This window comes from Panicum virgatum, chromosome 4K (assembly GCF_016808335.1).
Source record: "Panicum virgatum strain AP13 chromosome 4K, P.virgatum_v5, whole genome shotgun sequence".
Classification (NCBI taxonomy): domain Eukaryota; kingdom Viridiplantae; phylum Streptophyta; class Magnoliopsida; order Poales; family Poaceae; genus Panicum; species Panicum virgatum.
Genome location: NC_053139.1, coordinates 40,682,991 through 40,704,058, shown reverse-complemented (window position 1 = coordinate 40,704,058; position 21,068 = coordinate 40,682,991). Strand labels below are relative to the sequence as shown.

Below are 21,068 nucleotides of genomic sequence, written 5' to 3'. Positions count from 1 at the left end.
TTTTAGAAAATATTTATGAGACAAGAAGCAAGAGCTTTACCTGGGATTGGGCGAAGAGGAGGCCGGCGCCGTTTCCGGTGAAGCGCAGGGCGTTGGGGCGGCGTCGGGGCGGCCCCGGGACGAGGTTGCGCCGGCGAGGCACCAGGCGGCGACGACGACGAGGCGGGCAGTGGCGCGGCCGAGGACGACGAGGTCGGGGCAGCGCGCGGGGCCGGGGCAGGGCGGCGTCGGGGCGGCGCCGGGGGACGAGCTCGCGCTGGCGCGGCGGGGGACGCGAGTGCTGCGCGGCCGGCACGGCGTGCCTGGCCGGGGAGGTCGACGACGACGCGCGGCGGCGCACGCGGGGGAGGGACGGCCGGGGACGGGGGCGGCGGCGAACGTCGATCTGAATTTTGTGAAGTGTGGGAGAGAAGGGATTTATGGGGGGAGTGCTCGGTTAGTGCCGGCTAACAATACCAGCCGGCACTAACGTGCCCTCTGTGACGTCATCTGGCCATGTTAGTGCCGGCTGGTAATTCTAGCCGGCACTAACGTTCGTACGTTAGTGCCGGCTAGAATTACCAGCCGGCACTAACCTGTCCCACCTGGCGCGAACCAAATTTTGCCCGCCCCAATTCTCTTTTACACAAAATTTTTAATATTAATAAATTTATTCGTAATAGGCTTAATAATTAGATTAACAAAACAAAAATTGTTGTCTTGATTTTTTAAGTATATTGTTAATTATATCTACACAATAAATAGTAATTGAAGTAAATGAATGAATATGCTTGCATTATCAATTATGTGTAGTTTATACGGTTTATATGTATATATGCTTCTGTTATTCATAATAAATCGAAAATATTTCATTTTTATCCATGCAAAAATATTCAAAAAACTTTTCAGTAATAGCTTATACAATGATGTAATCAATTCGCAAATTACTTGATTATTTATTTGTAATTTAATGTTTCAACGCTTCTAGTAATGCAAAATTAGTGAAAGTAAATAATATTTATACCATGCAAAAATATAATATTATCTGAAGATGATATTGTGTTCTAATTGCATGAATAGTATCGAGAATTGAGATAAATACGACACGATGTGTTACATTACATCACTTAATGAGAAAATACAATATATAATTTATATAAAACTACTACTCATTATCATTATCTACTGCAACATTGATGATCTTCTTTTTGACGAAAGTGCCTTGCGCGTGATCACGGCGTAAGTAAGGCATGTCCTCTTTGGATAAGAGGATGCTGGGGTCAACGTCAACTGAGAATGGAGGAAGGTCATCAATCTGGTCATAATCTTCCGAATTGTTCGAAATATCATCAACTCCAATAACTTTTCTTTTTCCTGGAAGAACTATGTGCCGTTTCGGCTCATTTCCAGCCTTGTCTGCTTCAGGCGTCTTATCCGACTTTTTCTTCGGTTTGCTCAACATATCCTTCACATAGAACACTTGTGTCACATCCTTGGCTAGAACGAATGGTTCATCTTTATATCCAATATTTTTAAAGTCAACTATGGTCATCCCATACCGGTCCTTCGTTACGCCTCCTCCAACCACCCATTCGCAACGAAACAGAGGGACAACTATGGGTCCATATTCAAGTTCCCATATCTCATCTATGACACCATAGTAATTGTTCTTTTCTCCATTACTGTTTACTATACACATACGGACACCACTGTTTTGGTTGGTGCTTTTTTTGTCTTGAGCTCTCGTGTAAAATGTATACCCATTGATTTCGTACCCTTGGTATTGCTGGACGGTGATTGATGGTCCCCTAGCAAGCCATTGAAGTTCTTGATCAACTGTGTTTTTGCCCAATAATTTTCGTCTGAACCAGCCGTCAAAAGTTTTTATATGTTGGCGTGTAATCCAAGCAAGATTCTTCTGTGGATTTTCAGACAGTATAATATTCATGTGCTCGTCAATATATGGAGCCACCTTGGATGAATTCTGAAGAACCGTGAAGTTCGCTTGGCTGAATTCACTACAAGGGATGTTCACATTACATTTCTTTCCTAGTGTGCCTTTTCCCTTTAGTCGCCCCTCATGGTGTGACACAAGGAGCCCAATCGGATTGAGATCAGGAAGATAGTCAACACAAAACTCAATGACCTCCTCTGTTCCATAGCCCTTAGCAATACATCCTTCTGGGCGAGAACATTTACGCACGTACTTCTTCAATACGGCCATGAACCTCTCGAAAGGGAACATATTGTGTAGAAAAACAGGACCCAGGATAGTTATTTCTGTCACAATATGAACTAGAAGGTGTGTCATAATGTTGAAGAAGGAAGGTGGGAAGACCATCTCGAAGCTGACAAGACATTCGATAATGTCTTTCTGCAGCTTTATTAGATTATTTGGATTAATTACTTTTTGCGAAATTTCATTCATGAACGCACAAAGCTTTACAACTGCCAATCTCACATTTTCCGGTAGAACACCCCTCAGTATAACCGGAAGTAATTGTGTCATCAGGACGTGGCAGTCATGGGACTTCAAATTTTGGAATTTCTTCTCTTTCACATTTATTATGCCTTGTATATTTGAGGAGTACCCAGACGGGACCTTGATACTGTTCAAGCAATCGAACATACTTTCCTTCTCCTCTTTGCTCAGATTATAGCTGGCAGGTTTTAAATAGTGGCATCCTTTGTCTCTCTTCTCGGGTTGCAAGCCTTGTCGCCCAGCTAGCTGCTGCATGTCGCGCCTTGCTTCCAAAGTGTCTTTTGACTTACCATACACTCCCAGAAAGCCTAGTAGGTTCACGCAAAGATTCTTCGACAGATGCATCACATCAATTGCGTTGCGAACTTGTAAGACTTGCCAATAAGGTAGGTTCCACAATATAGACTTCTTCTTCCACATTGGAACATGTCCCTGGTCATCCTTGGGAACAGGTTGGCTACCGGGACCCTTTCCAAATACTACCTTCACATTCTTGATCATCGAGAATACACGCTTTCCATTACGGAACAGAGGCTTAGGACGAGTTTCGGGTTCTCCTTTGAAATGCTTCCCTTCGGTTCTTAGGGGGTGATCGGTAGGAAGGAATCGGCGATGGCCCATGTATACGCACTTCTTACAGTGTTTCAAATAAATGCTATCGGTCTCATCATAACAGTGGGTGCAGGCCATGTATCCCATGTTTGACTGTCCCGAAAGTTTTGCAAGTGCAGGCCAATCATTGATGCATACAAAAAGCAAAGCTCGGAGGTTGAAGGACTCCTGTTTATACTCATCCCACACACGTACACCTTCTTCTTTCCAGAGTAGTAAGAGATCATCCATCAAGGGTTGCAAGAACACATCAATGTCGTTGCCAGGTTCTTTTGGCCCTTCTATAAGCACCGGCATCATGATGAACTTACGCTTCAGGCACAACCAAGGAGGAAGGTTGAACATACATAGGGTCACGGGCCATGTACTATGAGCGCTGCCAAACTCACCATACGGATTCATTCCATCCGCACTTAGAGCAAATCTTATATTCCTTGGGTCGTTGTCAAATTGAGGATACTCTCGGTTAAGATTTCTCCACTGGGACCCATCTGCTGGGTGTCTGATCATGTGATCCTCCTTACGGTCTTCTTTGTGCCACCGCATCAACTTAGCATTATCCTTATTTTTGAAAAAGCGTTTCAGACGTGGTATTATAGGGAAGTACCACACCAACTTTGCGGGAACTCTCTTCTTTACCGGCTGCCCATCAACATCACCTGGATCATCTCGCCTGATCTTATACCGCAATGCGCTGCAAACAGGACAAGCTTCCAAATTCTCGTATTCGCCGCGATACAGGATGCAGTCGTTAGGACATGCGTGAATCTTTTGCACGTCCAATCCAAGAGGGCAAACCATCTTTTTAGCTTCGTATGTTGTTGACGGCAGTTCATTACCTTCAGGAAGCATGTTCTTTACAATCTTTAATAGCTCACCAAATCCCTTATCGGTGACACCATTAGTTGCCTTCCATTTCAGCATCTCCAGCGTGGTACCCAACTTCTTCTGCTCCAGTTTGCAACTAGGGAACAACGGCTTTTTGTGATCCTCCAACATCTTCTCGAATTTTAATGCCTCCTTCATAGTCTCACTGTCTTTATGTGCATCAAGCAACGCCTGACCTAGCTCGTCAGGTGGCTCCTCTTGTGCAACATTTGCTTCACCCTCGTCCATTGGTTCATCTTGAAAGCCACCTGCTTCATGAACCCATGCCCAATCTGGAAGATTGTTATCACCATCGTCATCTTCTTCATTATCTTCCATCATAACTCCAACTTCGCCGTGCTTGGTCCAAAGGGTATAGTTACTCATGAATCCATTCAAGACCAGGTGATTCCATAGAGTATCTCTTTTTCGGAATTCCTTTTTATTTTCGCAAACACTGCATGGACAACACATTAAACCCTTTGGCGATCTATTTGCCATTGCCGCCTTGAGAAAAGAATCTAAACCCTGAATCCATGCCGAGGTGCTCCGGCTTCCGTGCATCCATTGCCGGTCCATCTGTACAAATTAAAAAAATCATGCTCATTATCCCTAAAAATAGGTTACTATGAAGTAATTCAAAAAAAATGTGTGTCATAGGCCACATATCTAGTAAATTTAAACTAAATAGCAAAATAAATTGGCACAATAACATATACACATGTCACCATAAAATAATTCAAAAAAATCATTCTAAATGTGTGATAGTCAAACTATATAGTAATCATTCTCTAAAAAGCAACAAATAAATTCTACCTTGCTCAAATTAATGAACAAATTAATAAATCATGCTCATTTTCCCTCATCCTTAAAATTCTTAAAATTTTGCATTATAACATGTACACATGTCCCCGTGAAATAATTCAAAAAAATTACTCTAAATGTGTCATAGTCAAACTATCTAGAAAACCTTCTCTAAAAAGTAACAAATCGATTCTATTTTGCTCAAATTAATGAACAAATCGGAAAATTATGCTCATTTTTCCTCAACCTTAAAATCACTATTTTCTTTATCTAGAAAGCATGAAACAAAGAATAAACACCGTGAAAGAAGAGTGGAAGAAGCTACTAACCTTTGGTGCACTTGGATGGGTGAAATCCTCACAAATTTGGAGGGAAATGGGCAGCACCTCCCCTCTAACACGCCATGAGAGAGAGGAGGAGCTCGGCCAAATGAAATGGTCGGGCTGGGGAAGAAGGAGTGCCTGATATACAGGGCAATTTAGTGCCGGCTGGTGGTTCTAGCCGGCACTAAGTGTGGACTTTTAGTGCCGGCTGGTAGTTCCAGCCGGCACTAACTTGCAATTGACCAAGTTAGTGCCGGCTAGACTTTCCAGCCGGCACTAACGTGTCTTATGACCGTTGTGGCATGCGAGCGGACCGTTGGGGGATGGCACGTTAGTGCCGGCTGGTGTTGCTAGCCGGCACTAACGTGCCCGCCTTGTACTGTACAGGCACGTTAGTGCCGGCTCCTATTGGACCGGCACTAACGTGCTGGTACCAATATGACATTCTCCAGCAGTGGATGACGTCGAGCAGGGTGAGGACGCGGTCGCGCTGCCCTGCGGGCACTCGTACCACCGGCGCTGCATCACTCAGGCCGTGGACCACGACCCCCGGTGCCCAGTTTGCAGGGCGCCTGTTTCGCCTGCGGACACAGCAGTCTGATCATGATCATGCCATTGTATGGTACAGTATATATTCACTCTCCTAGAATCCTAGCACCAATATAATCTCAAAGCAAATACTACTGTTTATGTGTTCATCAGCTAGTTAGACCGCTCGTGTGCATGCCATGGACCATGGATCATGCCCAGCGGCGGACCGGGCTCTATTGTCGTCCTAGCATCTCTTGTTTCTCTGACAAATTTTTACAGGAATATTATATTATTGCTCACTCTGCATGTGCATTGTCGCGCGCCACCTTTCTTGTGAACTGGTTCTTGTGTGAATGTGTGATGAACTGACCGATTAGTTGTTTCAGATTGCCAATGCTAGCTTTCGCTTGAGCTTCAGCTTCCTCGAGGGAAAGCGTTCGTTGCGTACATGTCAGCAAAGCGTTGATCGCCACCTGTGCATGCAGATTCAGGAAAGGAATGCTTAGCACGGGACTACTCCCTCCGTCCCTAAATAACTCTCTCTTTCCGAGAAATAACTTTGATTAATTTTATATAAAAATATATTAATATTTATAATACATAATTGATATCATTAGATATATCTTTTAATCTAGTTTTTTTTAACAAATTTACTTTGAGATATAAATATTGCACGTATTTTTTACAAATCGAGTTAAGGCTGTGGCACACACACCAAAAGCGACAAATAAAAAGGGACAGAAGGAGTATCAGTGTCTGCCTTCTGAATCGGAATATATTTTTCAGTGTCTATTAGCTTAGGTTTGCATGCAAGTGCGCGGTACACTCTATGAGTGTCGCCTTGTTGTGAAAAAAATGCAGAGTAAAATCTAAATTGTATGGATGCTACGTGAACTTGTTCGACTGTGCCATCTCGATCTTCAAACTTTTAAAACGTACATTCTAATTCTCAAACGCTAATCGTGCTATATATATGGATCCAAATCTTCACAACTTCCATTAAATTAATCGTCCAAGTGGCATGTTGACTCGGCAATGACATGGATCTTTAATTAATTTATTTTTATTGGACATGGATCTTTCAGTGAATAATGATTCTAATCACTACAACCTCCCGGACCCCCATAGTAGAACATGTTATTCGTAAACGGGCTCAGTTGATAACAGTTCTTATGGGTCACATCGGCATGAACACCACCGGGCCATGGAGGGGGAGCGTAGCCTTGGCCATCACCGCTAACATACTGGACATCTTGATATGTTGCAGAATTTGCTCCTGGCCACTTGCCATTCCCCATTGGGGGGCTGGAATCTCCTGAAAAAGATCCCGTGTAGCCTCCCCAAGTTATTATATTTGCATGGTCTGCCAAACTGGTGAAGATATTCTTTGGCCAAAATCCCACGGGAGCAAGGTTCTGACCATCATGACCAAAGTATAACCACCAATCTCCATCATCCTTTTTCTGCAAAATAAGTCGAAGCATTCCGATTCTTATATGAGATGAACTCCACAAGAAAATACAACGTCTCTGGTTCAAGTTCAATATCATACAGGGGTTGTTTGATTGTTTCCGACGTGTTTGAAGCTCTATGCTGTCCCTCAATCATTATTACTAGCTAGTTATTAAGCCAGTCTACTAGTAGTAGTTAATCTTCTCATAAATAATTTTTAACTTTCTCACGAAATTATTGTTTCACCAGTTGTAAAGCAACATAAAAAATGATATTTTGAAATTTAAATGGATTTACAAGTACGGTGGGGGTTTATTATATAAATACTCCCTCCATTTTTAATATATGTTTAAAAACGGAGGGAGTAGTATTTGCATGATGAGATTTAGTATCTTGCTGACATAGTAGGCATTCACTTCTAATTTGTACCTTGAATATCTTGATTGATATCTTACTTTGCCCCTCCAAACTATCTCCTGGGGTAATTGGTGCATAGTTAACTGGCACGAATCCATCACATTTTAAGTCAATACACCCGGTTGATCTGTATCCATCGGCCTGGTTATGATAAAGTGGAAAAAAAAATCAAGTCCCCATATATTTTAGCCTTGAGAGGCTAAAGATCAGAAAACGCAAATACAAAATAAATTATCTTGTTGCCATGAGTGAGTACATACTGTCCATGTTATGATAAAATGAGTTTTGCTGTCACCGTAGAATGATGGCCGAATCTACATGAAGCAAAAATGTGCTTCAATACTCCATAAAAACTTCAAGTGTACATTGTATAACAGCATCTAAAGGATTTTGTTGACTTACTGCCCATCCAGCATGCACAGCATTAGTATATTCCGGATGGCCCTTTTGGAAATTCCAAACCTTAACAGTAGCCAATATATTTTGCCCCTTCTTGATGGCCGGGAACTCATGAACACTTAAAGTTGCCTTGGTACCGTATACTACGGAATCATAGCCAGTTGATTGGTAAATTGCATGCTGCCAAGAGAGAGCAAAACAATCAGTAGCAAGATTTTAAAAAGGTTGCCATGGTACCATATACTAAGGATGGGCTTGAACAAATGTAAACATGCACGGATAGATCGCTCTTTGGATATATGGAGCTCACTACTGCTGGACAAGAGATAGAAGAGATTATGGGCTTACAATATACTAATTTAAAATGTTTATAACAAAATCTGAAGTCAATATATAATTTTTGTAAAAAAATCAATTAAACTAAGATAAATCAAATTCATTTCCCTTGTCATCCATATAGATCTGGTTTTGCTGGGAAAGATTGTCTGGGAAGATCAATTCATCGAGCCGTAAGGAACACATCCCTATACACATTAGTTGATTAAGATAAATCGAAGTCATTTCACCATGTGTCTACTTACATGGAATATATATGCTGAACTGTCGGATGCTTCTTCTTTGATCGGCACCGAGCTCCCATTAGATGATACCTCTTCTTTGAATAGCATGTCCATGCAAAGGTGCGGGTTCTTGCCGCACAATGATGTTGTAGCAACTCCTTTCAAACAGAAGACAGAGAGTAGCATAACAAACTGGACGAATCTCCACATTTTTCCCACAAGAAGTGTAAATACTTCAAACAATACCTCGCCCTCCTTCACTAGAGATATGATGGGAGAAGTTCGTTCCAGCACTTTATATAGATGAAATATTGGTGCTTGAATATTTTAATTAATATTATTGTAAATTTGGATACGATGCATCAATCACAGGTAGCAATTGATAATTCTGATGAACCAATATAATCCAAAGCAATTAATATTATTGTAAATTTGGATACGATGCATCAATCACAGGCAGCAATTGATAATTCTAATCAACGAATCCAAAGCAATTAATATTATTGTAAATTTGGATACGATGCATCATCAATCACAGGTAGCAATTGATAATTCTGATCAACCAATCCAAAGCAATTAATATTAGTGTAAATTTGGATACGATGCATCAATCACCAGTAGCAATTGATAATTCTCTAATAGATACATATGCATGGCTAAATGATTGCATTCTCCTGAATTAATGCATATAAGTAATTATTCCTATAAATTTGAATACGGTATATTATCCTTTTAATGAAACACGTGCTAAGGCACTTTCTAAAAAAATAATATATTATATTGTGGATATATACTGTGCACTAAATGAAATAAACTAGTATTGTTCTAAGAGATAGATATAGGGAAATTGGTGTTTCTACCCCAACTCTGAAAAGTTAACTGTGATTTTACCCCCACTTTCAGCAACTTTGTGATTTTACCCCTGTTTTACGAAAATAAAGACTCTGTTTGCCCCTTCTTTCAACTCTGTTATTAGTTGGATCTCGAATAAATGAATTAAAAAAAGAGAGAGAAAATCCCTTGGTAATAGGGTGGAAAGACATTGGTACCCCTTATCCGGTTCACCTCCTCCGTAGCCTCTCCCGAGCCCCCAACTTCCTCCCTCTTTCCCAGTCTCCGGTTTCCCCTTCTTTCTAGCTCTCATGGCGGCGCCTGGCAGGGGTGGCAGCAGGGCAGGTAACGTTCGACGTGTCCAAGTGGCGTTGGTAGCTCTAGGCGGTTCCAGAGGAGGGCGCTAGGGCCGGCACGGGTAGATCCAAGCCAAGGGCGCGCAGGCGGATCTATGCTAGGGGCGCACGAGCCTAGCCAGTGATGGCACGGGCACAGGCGTGCTGCCTGGCTAGCGCGGCCGCCGAGCGCGCGACCCGGCCTGGGTCTTGCAGTCGCCTGGGAAATAGGAAGAGGAAGGGGAAGTGCAAGTGCGGCAGGGACAGAAGGTGCTGGATCATGAAGGGAAAGGGGAAGGGCGAGTGCAAGAGCCAGTGAAACGGGAACATGGATGCTAGATCAGGAAGGAGAAGGGCAACGGGGAGGGTGTAAGGAACATGTCTCGATTAGGCCATTGTTTGTGATTTTGATGATTGTGTGACAACATAATCAATGGGACTAACAAGTTTATGAGATCATATTTGTAGGATTTCTAGGTCCCATGGGTGTAATCCAATGTGTCCAAATGACCGCTACGACGATTTGAATGAGTTCTGCATACAATAGAGGCACCGGTTAAATCGCTACCCTTGCAGCGGTTAAACCGACGGCGGTGTGTCGGTGCATTGGACCATGCAGGTGAAAGCCAAGTGTTGGCATGCTTGGGATCTCTGGTCAACAGGATCAATTTCAAGGAAGTGTGTGACCTAGTCCAATCTATTTGCTTTGGCAAAATGGGGAATCAGTATGAAGCTTAATGTGACACCCTAGGTGTCTGCACAGTAGAACTGCATTTATTTTATGCATCATGTGCTTAATTTGTTTGAACAAGGGTCTTATTTTAAAAATATAAGGCTAGTTGTGTAAATATGATTTGATGCAAGGACCTTTCTATAATTTAATTTGAATAAGATGGGTGAATATTGCTTTTGTGGAGAGTTTCTTTGTAAAATTCAGTGTGATCATTACATGGCAGGAAATTTTACTTTTTAGTCTAAAATTAAGGTGAATTTGCTTTGGAAAAGACAAAAGTCCATTAAATTCAAAATCCTTTCTATGTTTTCAAAATAACTCTTTAACCTTTGGTCAAATCAATTTTTGCACAACACCAAAGTTGTAGATCTTGAAAAGTTGAACAACTTTCATGTTGGGCACTTTTTCATTTGAGCCCTAGTTTAGGAATTATTTTTGTTTTACAGTAGGACACCTAAACTTTTCTGAAATTGCAAACAAGTCCAGCTGTCATCATCCTCCTCTCTCCCTCTCTGCTTCCTCTGCCGCCGGCGCAGAGCGCCGCCGCCGCCGCTCAGGGAGGCCGGGAGGCCACCTCCTGCTGCTCACCGCCACACACGGCACCCCCGCAACCCCGTGGCCCCACTCCCACCCGCGCTGGAGCCCTCCTCCCCTCGCCATGCTGCCCCAGTCGTGCTCTGCGGCCGCCACCTCGCCGTAGCCGTGGCAAGCTCGCGGAAGAGCCCCGGCTCCCCTTCTCTCACGCGCTTCAGCACCAGGGGCACTCCCTTATCCCAATCCCCTCACTCTCTCGGCAGTTTCCCGCCCCAAATCCCTAGAACGCCGCCACCGGCCACCCGAACGCCGCGCGAGCTCGAGCTCACCGTCGCCCCGCTCCTCCACGGCCGCTCCGCCTGCGCAGACCCCACCCCTAGCTCCACCTCACTCTCGCGCAGCTCCCAGACCAGGCCATCCCACCCCTTCGCCGCCGGAAAGCCGCCGTCATGGCGCAGAGCCGGCGGCGGCCATCCTCCTCCGTGGACCCGCCTCCTCCGGCCATCTCCCGTCGAGCCAAGCACACATACAGGTGCGGTTTAGCCCCCTCCTGCTTTTCCCCACCCTAGCCCTCGCCGCCGGTGACCCATCTCGCCAGAATCGGCGGTCAAACCCCTCCCTCTGCTCTGACTCCGGCCAAGGGCCTATCTGTTAGGATTCAAAAACTTCCATGGGTTAAACTGAGAAATGTACGTGAACTCTAGAATTCAAATCAGTGAACTTTGAAAATGCTTAGAAATTCGTAGAAAAATCAGAAAAATACAAATCCGGATGTTTTGGAATCCTTGTTACAAAACCTACAAGTTTTGTTACTTACACATCTTCAGTTCTAGTCTGCATGTTAATCCAAGAAAAAAGAATAGAATAAATAGGCTTTAATTGTTCTAGGAGTTGTACTCAGTAATTTCATGTGGTTTTTGGCTAGAATGTGTATTGAAGTGTTACTAGTACCTGGTAAAAATTTTAACCCTTTTTGTCATTATTAACTAGGTCAAAGTTTCAAGATTCCTAAATCTACTAGTTTTTTTCATGTATTTATGCTGGTAGAAATATTAAAGTTCTGAGTGTGAAACTTTTTTCGTGAATGCATGACACCAAAACCTTGCAGTTACACAAATTTGAGAAATTTTAGATCTATTTAGATATATTTGTTATTTCATGCTTGTTAAGTAGGCTTTAATTATGATAAATAGATTCCTTGTTTACAAAAATATGAGAATATTTGTGGAAATTTGTTTTGGTCATATATTCATGTCTGTAAAATTTAGAATCCAGAAACGTTATATAACTTTCTGGACTAATTAGTTGTACCACATGTGGTCTAAATTTGTCAAAATTATTATTTCTGTTTTATGACTAGATAAATTCTGAAACATTTATAGGACATTCATAATCATATGAATCCTGTTCTGAGAAATTTTGAGCTTCATAAGTGTTGTAGTTTGTTCTATAGAATTTAATCTTGTTCTAGGTGCTGTCTAAATAAATATTTTATTTTGAATAATTGGCTGAATGAAATGGTATGAAATTTACAGGATAGATTGTTCTTTGTACTTCCTGTTTGAAGTAATTTTTGTAAATTTAAATGCTAGTTTTGTACTGAGTTACTTAATTCTTAGCAAACCATGATTTAAATGCTATGTGAACTAACTAAAACTTACTTTGTGAAGATAATTAAGTTGTCTTGTGAGGTTAATCATGTTGTTTTGTGTAGTAAGACATGTTAAATAACTACTCTATAAACGATTGCCTATATGCTAAGTTATGCTTGCTAATTTGTAGACTGCACCTTTATCGCGAAGTGTGTATGATTGTAATATCGTTTTTTGCACCACGTATAGATACGACTGTTCTAGCTGACGGGACATACGAGCCGATCCCGGAGTCCGAAGGAGGTGATCAAGAAGCACAGGTGAACGCCACTACACTAACTGAAGACCCGGACCAAAGTCCGGAAGAGCCCAAGGCTAATCTAGCTAGTGACTACCGCGAAGGCAAGCCCCGGACATAAACCCAGTATTTCAAATTATGCACTTTATATACTACTTACTTGTGCATTTACAATTCTTAGGATTTGAATGGAAACCCTAGATGCATGATCCTAGGAACCTATGTACTGAACACTAGATTCGAGTTCGAGTAATTGCTATGCTTATAGGACCGATAAAAGTCGAGTGATTGCCTGTCACTCGCGAGCTTATAGGAGTTGATTGTTTACTTTCTGCAATCACTATAAGGACGTCGGACGGGGTCATGTTCGATATCATGACCTTGGGTGAGACCCCGTCTGTGTTGATGAATTCTGCTAAGGTCGCGGTGTGTGGTAGCGGTGATTAAGTGTTTGAACGTACTAGCCACATGCCGTAAATATGGTACGCGGTAAGCCTAGTAGCTGATCGGACCGGTGAGTGGATATACCTTTCACTCTCTCTTAGAGATAGGTTTCTATTTATGTTTATGTTGCGCAACACCACGGGTGCAGGGAGGAAGTTGGTGCTTTGTAGTCGGGGAGAGTGACCCTATCCACAAGCCGGAATGAAAGGTCAACGGTTGTTTAGGAATGACCCGACGGTGTTCCAAATGTGTGTGTTAGGTTTACCTTGCAAGGTTGGAAATCCGATTCGAATCGTCCGTCTCTCGTGGATATTGAGACTACTTGATCCCTTTGCCACACAGAGTAATAAGAGTAATGTTATTATGATCAATCTTGATGTTTGACTAAAGTTCTACCATGGTTGATTAGAATTAGTTGCTTACATAGAATGGTTAATCAACTAGAATATTGAAAGCTAAAATGTGAAATTAAGGACATACTCTTTATTGCTTTTCAGCAAAAGGAAAACCAGAGCCTTACAGAACCCTGCATAGTCTAGCTAAGTGGACTAAGTATATCCATTGACGGTTAAGTCTTGCTGAGTATTAGTATACTCAGCCTTGTTGTTGAATCATGTTTCAGGTATGAGTTTTGAGGACCAGACCGCTAGTCTGACTTGGCCCTGCTCTTTTCCCCCTGGCTGGTCCGTAGAGTGGGATCCGTCTCCGGCTGGCAATGACCCCGACGAGTGATACCTTGCTTGGGCTAGCTTGGTGTCCTTTTGCGACGTGTTGTAGCCGTCGTGTTTTCTTTCCGCTGCTTAAACTCTGAACTTTAAACTTATGTCTTGTATAATGTTTTACTGAGTTTGGACCTGTAATAATACTTTGAACTTGTTGTAATAACTACTATGCCTGTGTTGTAAGATATATGGTTGTAATATCTCTGGACTCGCCTTCGTGCGGGGTATGCTTGTTCGATCTGAGATCCGGTGGTTGTATCGGGACGTTACCCGACAAACCAAGAATTGTTCCGTTTGAAGTGCGTTTGAGTCGGAGTTGCCTTTATGGTGATGGCCAGCGCACTTGAGCCGGAATAATTCAGGTAGTTCTGCCACACTTAAGCAGCTAGTTTTCAATCATGGGCTTCCACATTGTTAGGTTTCAAGGTACCATCAATGACTTGTTACCGTGTTCCATGGCCAGACACTGATCCTGCCATCCCAGACGATCAAGTCTATCTAGCTAGTTCCGTCCCAGAGAATGTGAAAAACAGATTAAGTAGAAAATGAAACTATGGTCTCATCTTTACATAATCTTGATTCGCCGGAAATGTTGGTTCATCTGGATATATGATGCGCCTGTTCATCAGGCTAACTGGCCGGCGAAGCAATTTGAGTAATTGCACCATTTTGAGTTCCAAGGCCGACTCCTATCTTTATACTATCGGTTACAAAGCCTATACACTAAGCATTATCTTTAACATGAGTAACCATATAGTTTCCTGTGATGACCTTAATTACAATAGGAGCATTCTCATCATCATACAGGAAGTGCTAGAGATTGTCATAGTCATGGGCGACAGGATCGGAGCAAAATTAACTCAGTGTCAGCTGCAAAATGTCCATCCATCAACTATGCTTGCTCAGACAAATAGTTGATCATGCCGATGCCGGACGAGAAAGAGCCGCCGCAGGCTGCGCGCGCGGTACGTTCACCGAAGCCGATGAGGGCCCAGGCGCCCAGCTGCCGACCCCGGCGCGTCAGCAGGCAGCTGTGACATCCCAGAATTTTAAAATGCTACGCAAGAAAAACTAAATATGATTTCATGCTTAATAAACAAGAAAAACTCAAATTATGTATTTCGTTTGGAAAATAATATATGTGTATGTATGAATAAGCATGTGTATGTATGTGTGTTTGTGTGTATATGAAGTTTTGCACATAAAATGACAGGTCAAATGAACCATAGTATTCGAGGTTTTAAACAATCTTTCAAATTTTAAACAAATATGCTTTGAAAATAATTTCTAAAATATAGCTCAAATGAATTTTTGTCCAAAACCAAAGTTGTAGGTTTTCAAAAGACGAACAACTTTCGTGTTCAAGGTTTTTCGAGTTGCTACACAAAAATGGGAGAAAAATGTGATGTCCGAAGCGTATACGATGTTTTCAAATGTACTCAAGTTTCAATTTTTATCTTTCAAACCAGTGTGCAAATGAAAGAGTTCCTAAAACGAAAGTTGTAGATCTCGAAATTTTGAACAACTTTGGTATTCAAAAGTTTTTCATTTGAGGCCATATAGAAGGAGAAAAATTGAGTTTGCAAAACGAATTTTGGAATTTCGAGTTAATTACGAGACTGCCATCAACTCCATCTCTTCTCTGCTCACGGCGTTCATCGCCGTTCGCCGCTGGACGTCGAGGCCGCCGGCCACGCGCCGCGCCCCAGCCCTCTCCGCGCCCCTAGTGCCTTCCTGGAGCTTCTCGAATCGCCACGCGTCGCCGTCCATTTGCGCGCACGCCGAGGATCGACGCTGAGCCGCCACGACGAAGCCGTGACGACCCGACCGACTGCGCCTCGCCTCCTTCCTTGCCCGTTTCCTCCCCTTTGGCCCGTGCAGCAGACGTGCTCGACCCCCTCTCCACTCCTTTCCCTTTCTCCAGAGCCTAGCCGAGATTTTTCCCTGCGCCAGGGCGCTCGCCGTCGCGTCCATGGCGCCGCCGCCCACGGCCTCCACGCGGAGCCCCCTCCTTTGTCCTCCCTCGACTCGAGCCACCCCCGAGAACGCGTCCCTCTCAGCTCATGGGTCCCTCCCAGCCCGCTCACCGTCGCCCAGAGCTTCCGGAACACTGCCGCCGCGACACCCCATGGCCGCCGGCGCCCTGCTCCCGCGGAGCTCCCACCTCCGGTCTCCCTTCGTCCAAACTGAGCCCGGGAATCGCTCCACGACCTCCCCCTGAAGCTCACCGATCCCTCCACTGCTCGCCCTCGCCCACCGGAGCGCCGCCGCGCCGGAACAGACCACCGCCGGCCGCCGCTCTCCGCGGTGCCGCCGATTCCGAGCACCCCAGCCACCACCGAGACCTTCTACGGGTGCGGCTCGACCTCCTCTCCCTTTTCCCCAACTTTTCCCCCACCTCTGGTGCCTCCCCTCGCCGGAAAACGGCGCCGGAGACACTCCCCTGTTCTGTTCCCTCCGCCAAGGGCCTCCCGTGAGAAGAAATAGAAATCCAGGGGCCTAGATGCAAAAGTTCGTTTCCTTTTTCTTTTGTTTTCAAAAACAGCAAACTTGTAAATTCCATATAAAATCGTAGAAAAATCAGAAAAATGCAAACTAAAATGTTTTGGAATCCTTAGATCAAAACCTACAACTTTTGTTACAGTTACATGTTCATTTTATGCTTCTATTTTAATCTAGGAAAAAGATTAGATTTCATAGGCTATAATTATTCTAGGAGTTCTACTTAGCATCTATGGGTCATTTTTGTCTGGTAGCTAATCCATGCCATGCCTAGTGTTGTGTAAAATTTTGAGCACCAGTTAACACATATAACTAGATGAAACCCTAGTCTTGGCTAGATCTAGTAGAATAATATATTCTTTTATTTCTGGTTGTTCTGATTTAGATATATGTATGAAACTTTTTATGTGTACTTACAATACTAAATTAACACCACTGTCCAAGTTTCATAATTCTTAGATTTGTGTAGCTATTTATTTTATTTAATGCTTGTTTAGTAGACTTTAATTATGGTAAATAGTTTCTGTTCATGATAAATCATGAAAATATTTATGAATGTTATTTTTGAATAGTTTAGCTTTTCCATGAAGTTTGAGCAGCAGTTCATGACTAGAACAGAAGTTAAAAATGAATCTTGTTAGATTGATGTCTGTTTTGTTTAATTCCTCAGAATTAATTCTCTGCAGAATAAATTCTGAAAAATTTATGAGGTGTCAAGAATCATATGATGTCTGTTCTGAAAAACTTTAAGCTTCATAAGTGTTGTGGTTTGTTCTGTAGAATTTAATCTTTCTCTAGGTGTAGTCTGAATATCTGAATTGTTCCGAGTAAGTGGCTGTATGAAATAGCTTGATTTTTACGGGATAGATTACTCTGTTTACCTTCTGTTTAATGTAATTTTTGCTGAATCTACTACTGTATGTGTGCTGAGTTGTTATTTATTTAGCAAACCATGATTTACTTGCTTTTGGGAACAACTACCACTTGTTTATGAAGTTAGTGAGCTTCTTTTGTGCCGTTGATCATGATGCCTTGTGTAGTTAGAAATATTAGATAATACTCTATAAACGACTGCCCAGGAAATATTAATTTAGAAGTATCGTGTCCAAACTCACTTAGGTGGACTACAACTTTATCGTGAAGGAAAAATAATAACATCTACATTGTTGAGCAACTCGGAACTTTGCATTCATACATATGCATTGTCGCATTTCATTTAGGTACGATAGAAGAACCACATGAATGACGTGATGTCGCAGACGAGCCGAAAGACAATGAATGGTGGACATGTCTAGAAGATGGACGGATGGATTCCGATGTGCATGACCAAAGGAAGATGCTCGTCGAGCAGTTGTTCTCTAACTAACACTGACCTAGTGTTAATCCTAGGCAAGCCTCGGAGCATATCCTATCTATTTTAAATTTATGCAACTTATTGTTATTTTATCTACTTGCGCATTTAAGTTTACAGGAGTTGCTTGGAACCTTAGCTGCATGATCCTAGGTACCTATGCTTGAACACTAGTATGTGTAGGTCGCTAGATGGCTAGGCTAATGGTTCGGTAGAAGTCGGGTGATTTCCGGTCACTCGCGAGAATTATAGGAGTTGTATGTTTACTACCTGCTGCAACTATAAGGCCTACGGGCGGGGTTGTGGTACTTGTGATACCCCGTCTGTTTAGTGAAAATGGATAAGGCCGCAGTGTGTGGTAGTGGTGGTTAAGCGTTTGAACGTACTAATCACATGCCGAGAATATGGTAATCGGTAAGCTTAAGTACTGGATTGAACCGCAGCCGGAACATACTCCCCACCATCTTGAACTCGTTCACATCTAGCTAATGGCGAGTACAGGGTCGTCGTACTGCTGTACTTGAGGGCGGTGGGCCTGTTCCGTGAAGCGGGAATTGAAGGGAACTGTTGCGTGGGTGACTCTATTCCCATGCGTGTGTTTAGGTTTGCCTGGCCAGGTTAATAAATTCGATTCGAATCGTCCGCTTCTCACGGTTTGGGACTGCTTAACCCTTCTGCTACATAGAGTAAGAAGTGAAAGATGATGATGATGAATTTGACTGGTTGGTTGATGAAAGATAATTGTTTCCACCATGTGTGATATTGGATAGATGCTCACTTAGAGTGGTAATTGAACTAGAATCTGGAAGCTAAAACCTGAAATTAAGGATCTACTCTTTATTGCTTTTCGGCAAACAAACCCCTCAAGCCAAAAGCCTTGCATGTCTAGATAAAGGGCTAAGTATACCCTTAGTCGGGTAAGCCTTGCTGAGTATTAGTATACTCAGCCTTGCTTGTGGCTTTGTTTTTCAGGTGGTACATCTGAGGATGTGATTGACGTCATGTACGAGCTTCATCATGACGTCGGGTTTCGTCGCTAGTCGATCATTCGTTTTTCGTCAAACTGGAACTCTGATATACTTTTATAAATTCAAACTTGGTTTGTAATAATAATTCAATTTCATACTCTGTGCTGTAAAATTTGTGGAATGTCGCATTCTCTGGACTGCTTTGTCGATCCTGCTTCAAGTGGTTTAATCGGGATTTTACCCGACAGCACTGCCGAATTACTCCGTTTTAAGTGTGTGTTAACCCTAGTTACTGTTTCGGTGATGGTTAGCGCACTTAAGCCAGATTAATTTAGGTGGGGCTGCCACAGCAGCGGAGTAAGCAACGCAACGCAAACTTGACACGCGAGGCTGGGAGGAAGGCGAGACTGATCGGGCGGTCTGTTGGGGATTGGGCCTTCGGGAAATCTCCCGAAGGTTAATTCCGGCCTCCAAAACATCTCCTAATCTGCCTGTAGGGCCCCGATGCCTGGGTGATAAGTGCGCCCAAAGGATGATTGGCGCCTTCTAGGAACCTGCGAAGCGTCGAGGAGATCACCTTCGGGGGACCGAAGGTGACAAATCATCACTCAGGAGCACAAGCCTGAAGACCAGAACCTGCGAAGCGTAGAGGAGATCACCTTCGGGTGACCGAAGGTGACAAATCATCACTCAGGAGCACAAGCTCGAAGACCAGAGCCTGCGAAGCAGCGAGGTGGTCACCTTTGGGGGACCGAAGGCGACAACTCATCACTCAAGAGCACAAGCTTGAAGACCAGAGCCTGCGAAGGATCTCAACACCCGAAGGTTGTTAAATGCAGAGTGCAACCCGGACGAAGGTCTTTAGAACCTTCGTCGGGAGGAGGCGTGCATGTAGAACATGAATGCGTGAGAAGGTCAGATTTGTACACCTCTCACCCTGTAAATTTACCCAAAAACCGTCTGTAAATGAGCTGTACATAAGTTGGAGGGGGCAATTTGGGAATATTTGACCGAGGCCTAGGGGTATAAATAGCCCCCTCTCTCAACAGTGTAGGGGGTTGAATTTTCTGGTTATTACTGTAGAATTAAGTGTCTACTTTCATTGCCATTTTCATACTGTTCATGCTCCTTGTTTGGGCATATAAGAAACAAAAATCCCAACAGCGGCGCCCACCGTTCCAGCTCGAAAAACAATCTTCGATGGCCCCAGCAAAGAGGAAAACCCCAGCCGGCACCACTAGCAACTCCACTCAGCCTGGCCCTGTCCTCGACGGCTCTCCACCGCAGCACGAAGAAGCCAACACACGAATTGAAGACATCACCACCGAAGCTGGTCTTCATGGAGATCCGGTTGAAGACAGGGAAGACACCGAAGCTCATCAAACCCAATCCGCGGAGCTCACAGAAGCAGCACTCCAGCTCAAGGCCCTTGAAATGAGAAAAAGAAACATCCAAGCTCAGCTCGCCACCAAAAAGAGGGCACTGGACCAGGCAAATAAGCTAGCCGAGGCCAGGCGCAAACTAGTAGAAATGGAGGCAGAAGTTGAGAATCTGCAGAGGATATACCAAGAAATGCCCGAAGGTTCTGCCCAACAAGAAAACCGCGTCATCCACCAGACAACCTTCGCTCACAATGAAGACCGAAGGCCACCACCGGTCAACCTCCCACTTGACCCGACCTCGCCACTCTCAGTCGCTCTGCAGCAAACTTTATGGCCGCTCGGCTACAAGCCCACACAGCTCCCCAAGTATAATGCTACAACTGATCCAACCCAGTTCCTCATGGCCTACGAAGCAACCATTGCTTCGGCCGGAGGTGACAACTCAACCATGGCCAAGTCCTTCGTCATGGCTTGTGAAGGTTCTGTGGCCAACTGATACTCATACCTTCCCCAATAATCAATCAATAACTGGCACCAGCTGAAAGGAAGGCTCATCCAGGACTTCTAGGGTTTCAGAAGGCTAAATACTAACACTGTGAAAGACTTCAAGTCCCACAGCATGACCGTGAGTCTCTCTATGACTATTTCCGGAGGTTCGTTCAGAAGAAGGCTCAAATCCCAAACTTCTCAGAGAAAGATGCAATTGAGAAATGCATCGAAGGTCTCCTGCCTGGCCAGCTTGCTTCTCATCTCACAAGATGCCGGCCACCACAGAAGGGTAGAGCAAAGAAGAATTATGCGTCAGACAGAAAAATACAATCAACAAACATGGCAGCAAGAGTAGCAGCAAGATGATGAGGAACAGTTAACCTTTGATCCCTTCATGATACCATCAGAGTCGGAACCTCAACACACAAATGACAAGCAATCTTCGTCCGGAGCACGGCGTA

General features: G+C 43.7%; 1 protein-coding gene across 1 annotated transcript; it reads right to left on the bottom strand.

Moving 5' to 3' along the window:
• Positions 1-6,584: 6,584 nt before the first annotated feature.
• Positions 6,585-15,685, bottom strand: LOC120702233. Its single transcript, XM_039985958.1, has 7 exons — positions 15,531-15,685; positions 14,885-14,946; positions 8,448-8,584; positions 7,870-8,046; positions 7,728-7,781; positions 7,480-7,608; positions 6,585-7,061 (listed from the first exon to the last, which is right to left on the bottom strand). Exons 1-7 carry the CDS (start codon positions 15,683-15,685, stop codon positions 6,696-6,698), a joined length of 1,080 nt encoding a protein of 359 aa, XP_039841892.1. The 3' UTR covers positions 6,585-6,695.
• Between the last annotated feature and the right edge of the window lie 5,383 nt (positions 15,686-21,068).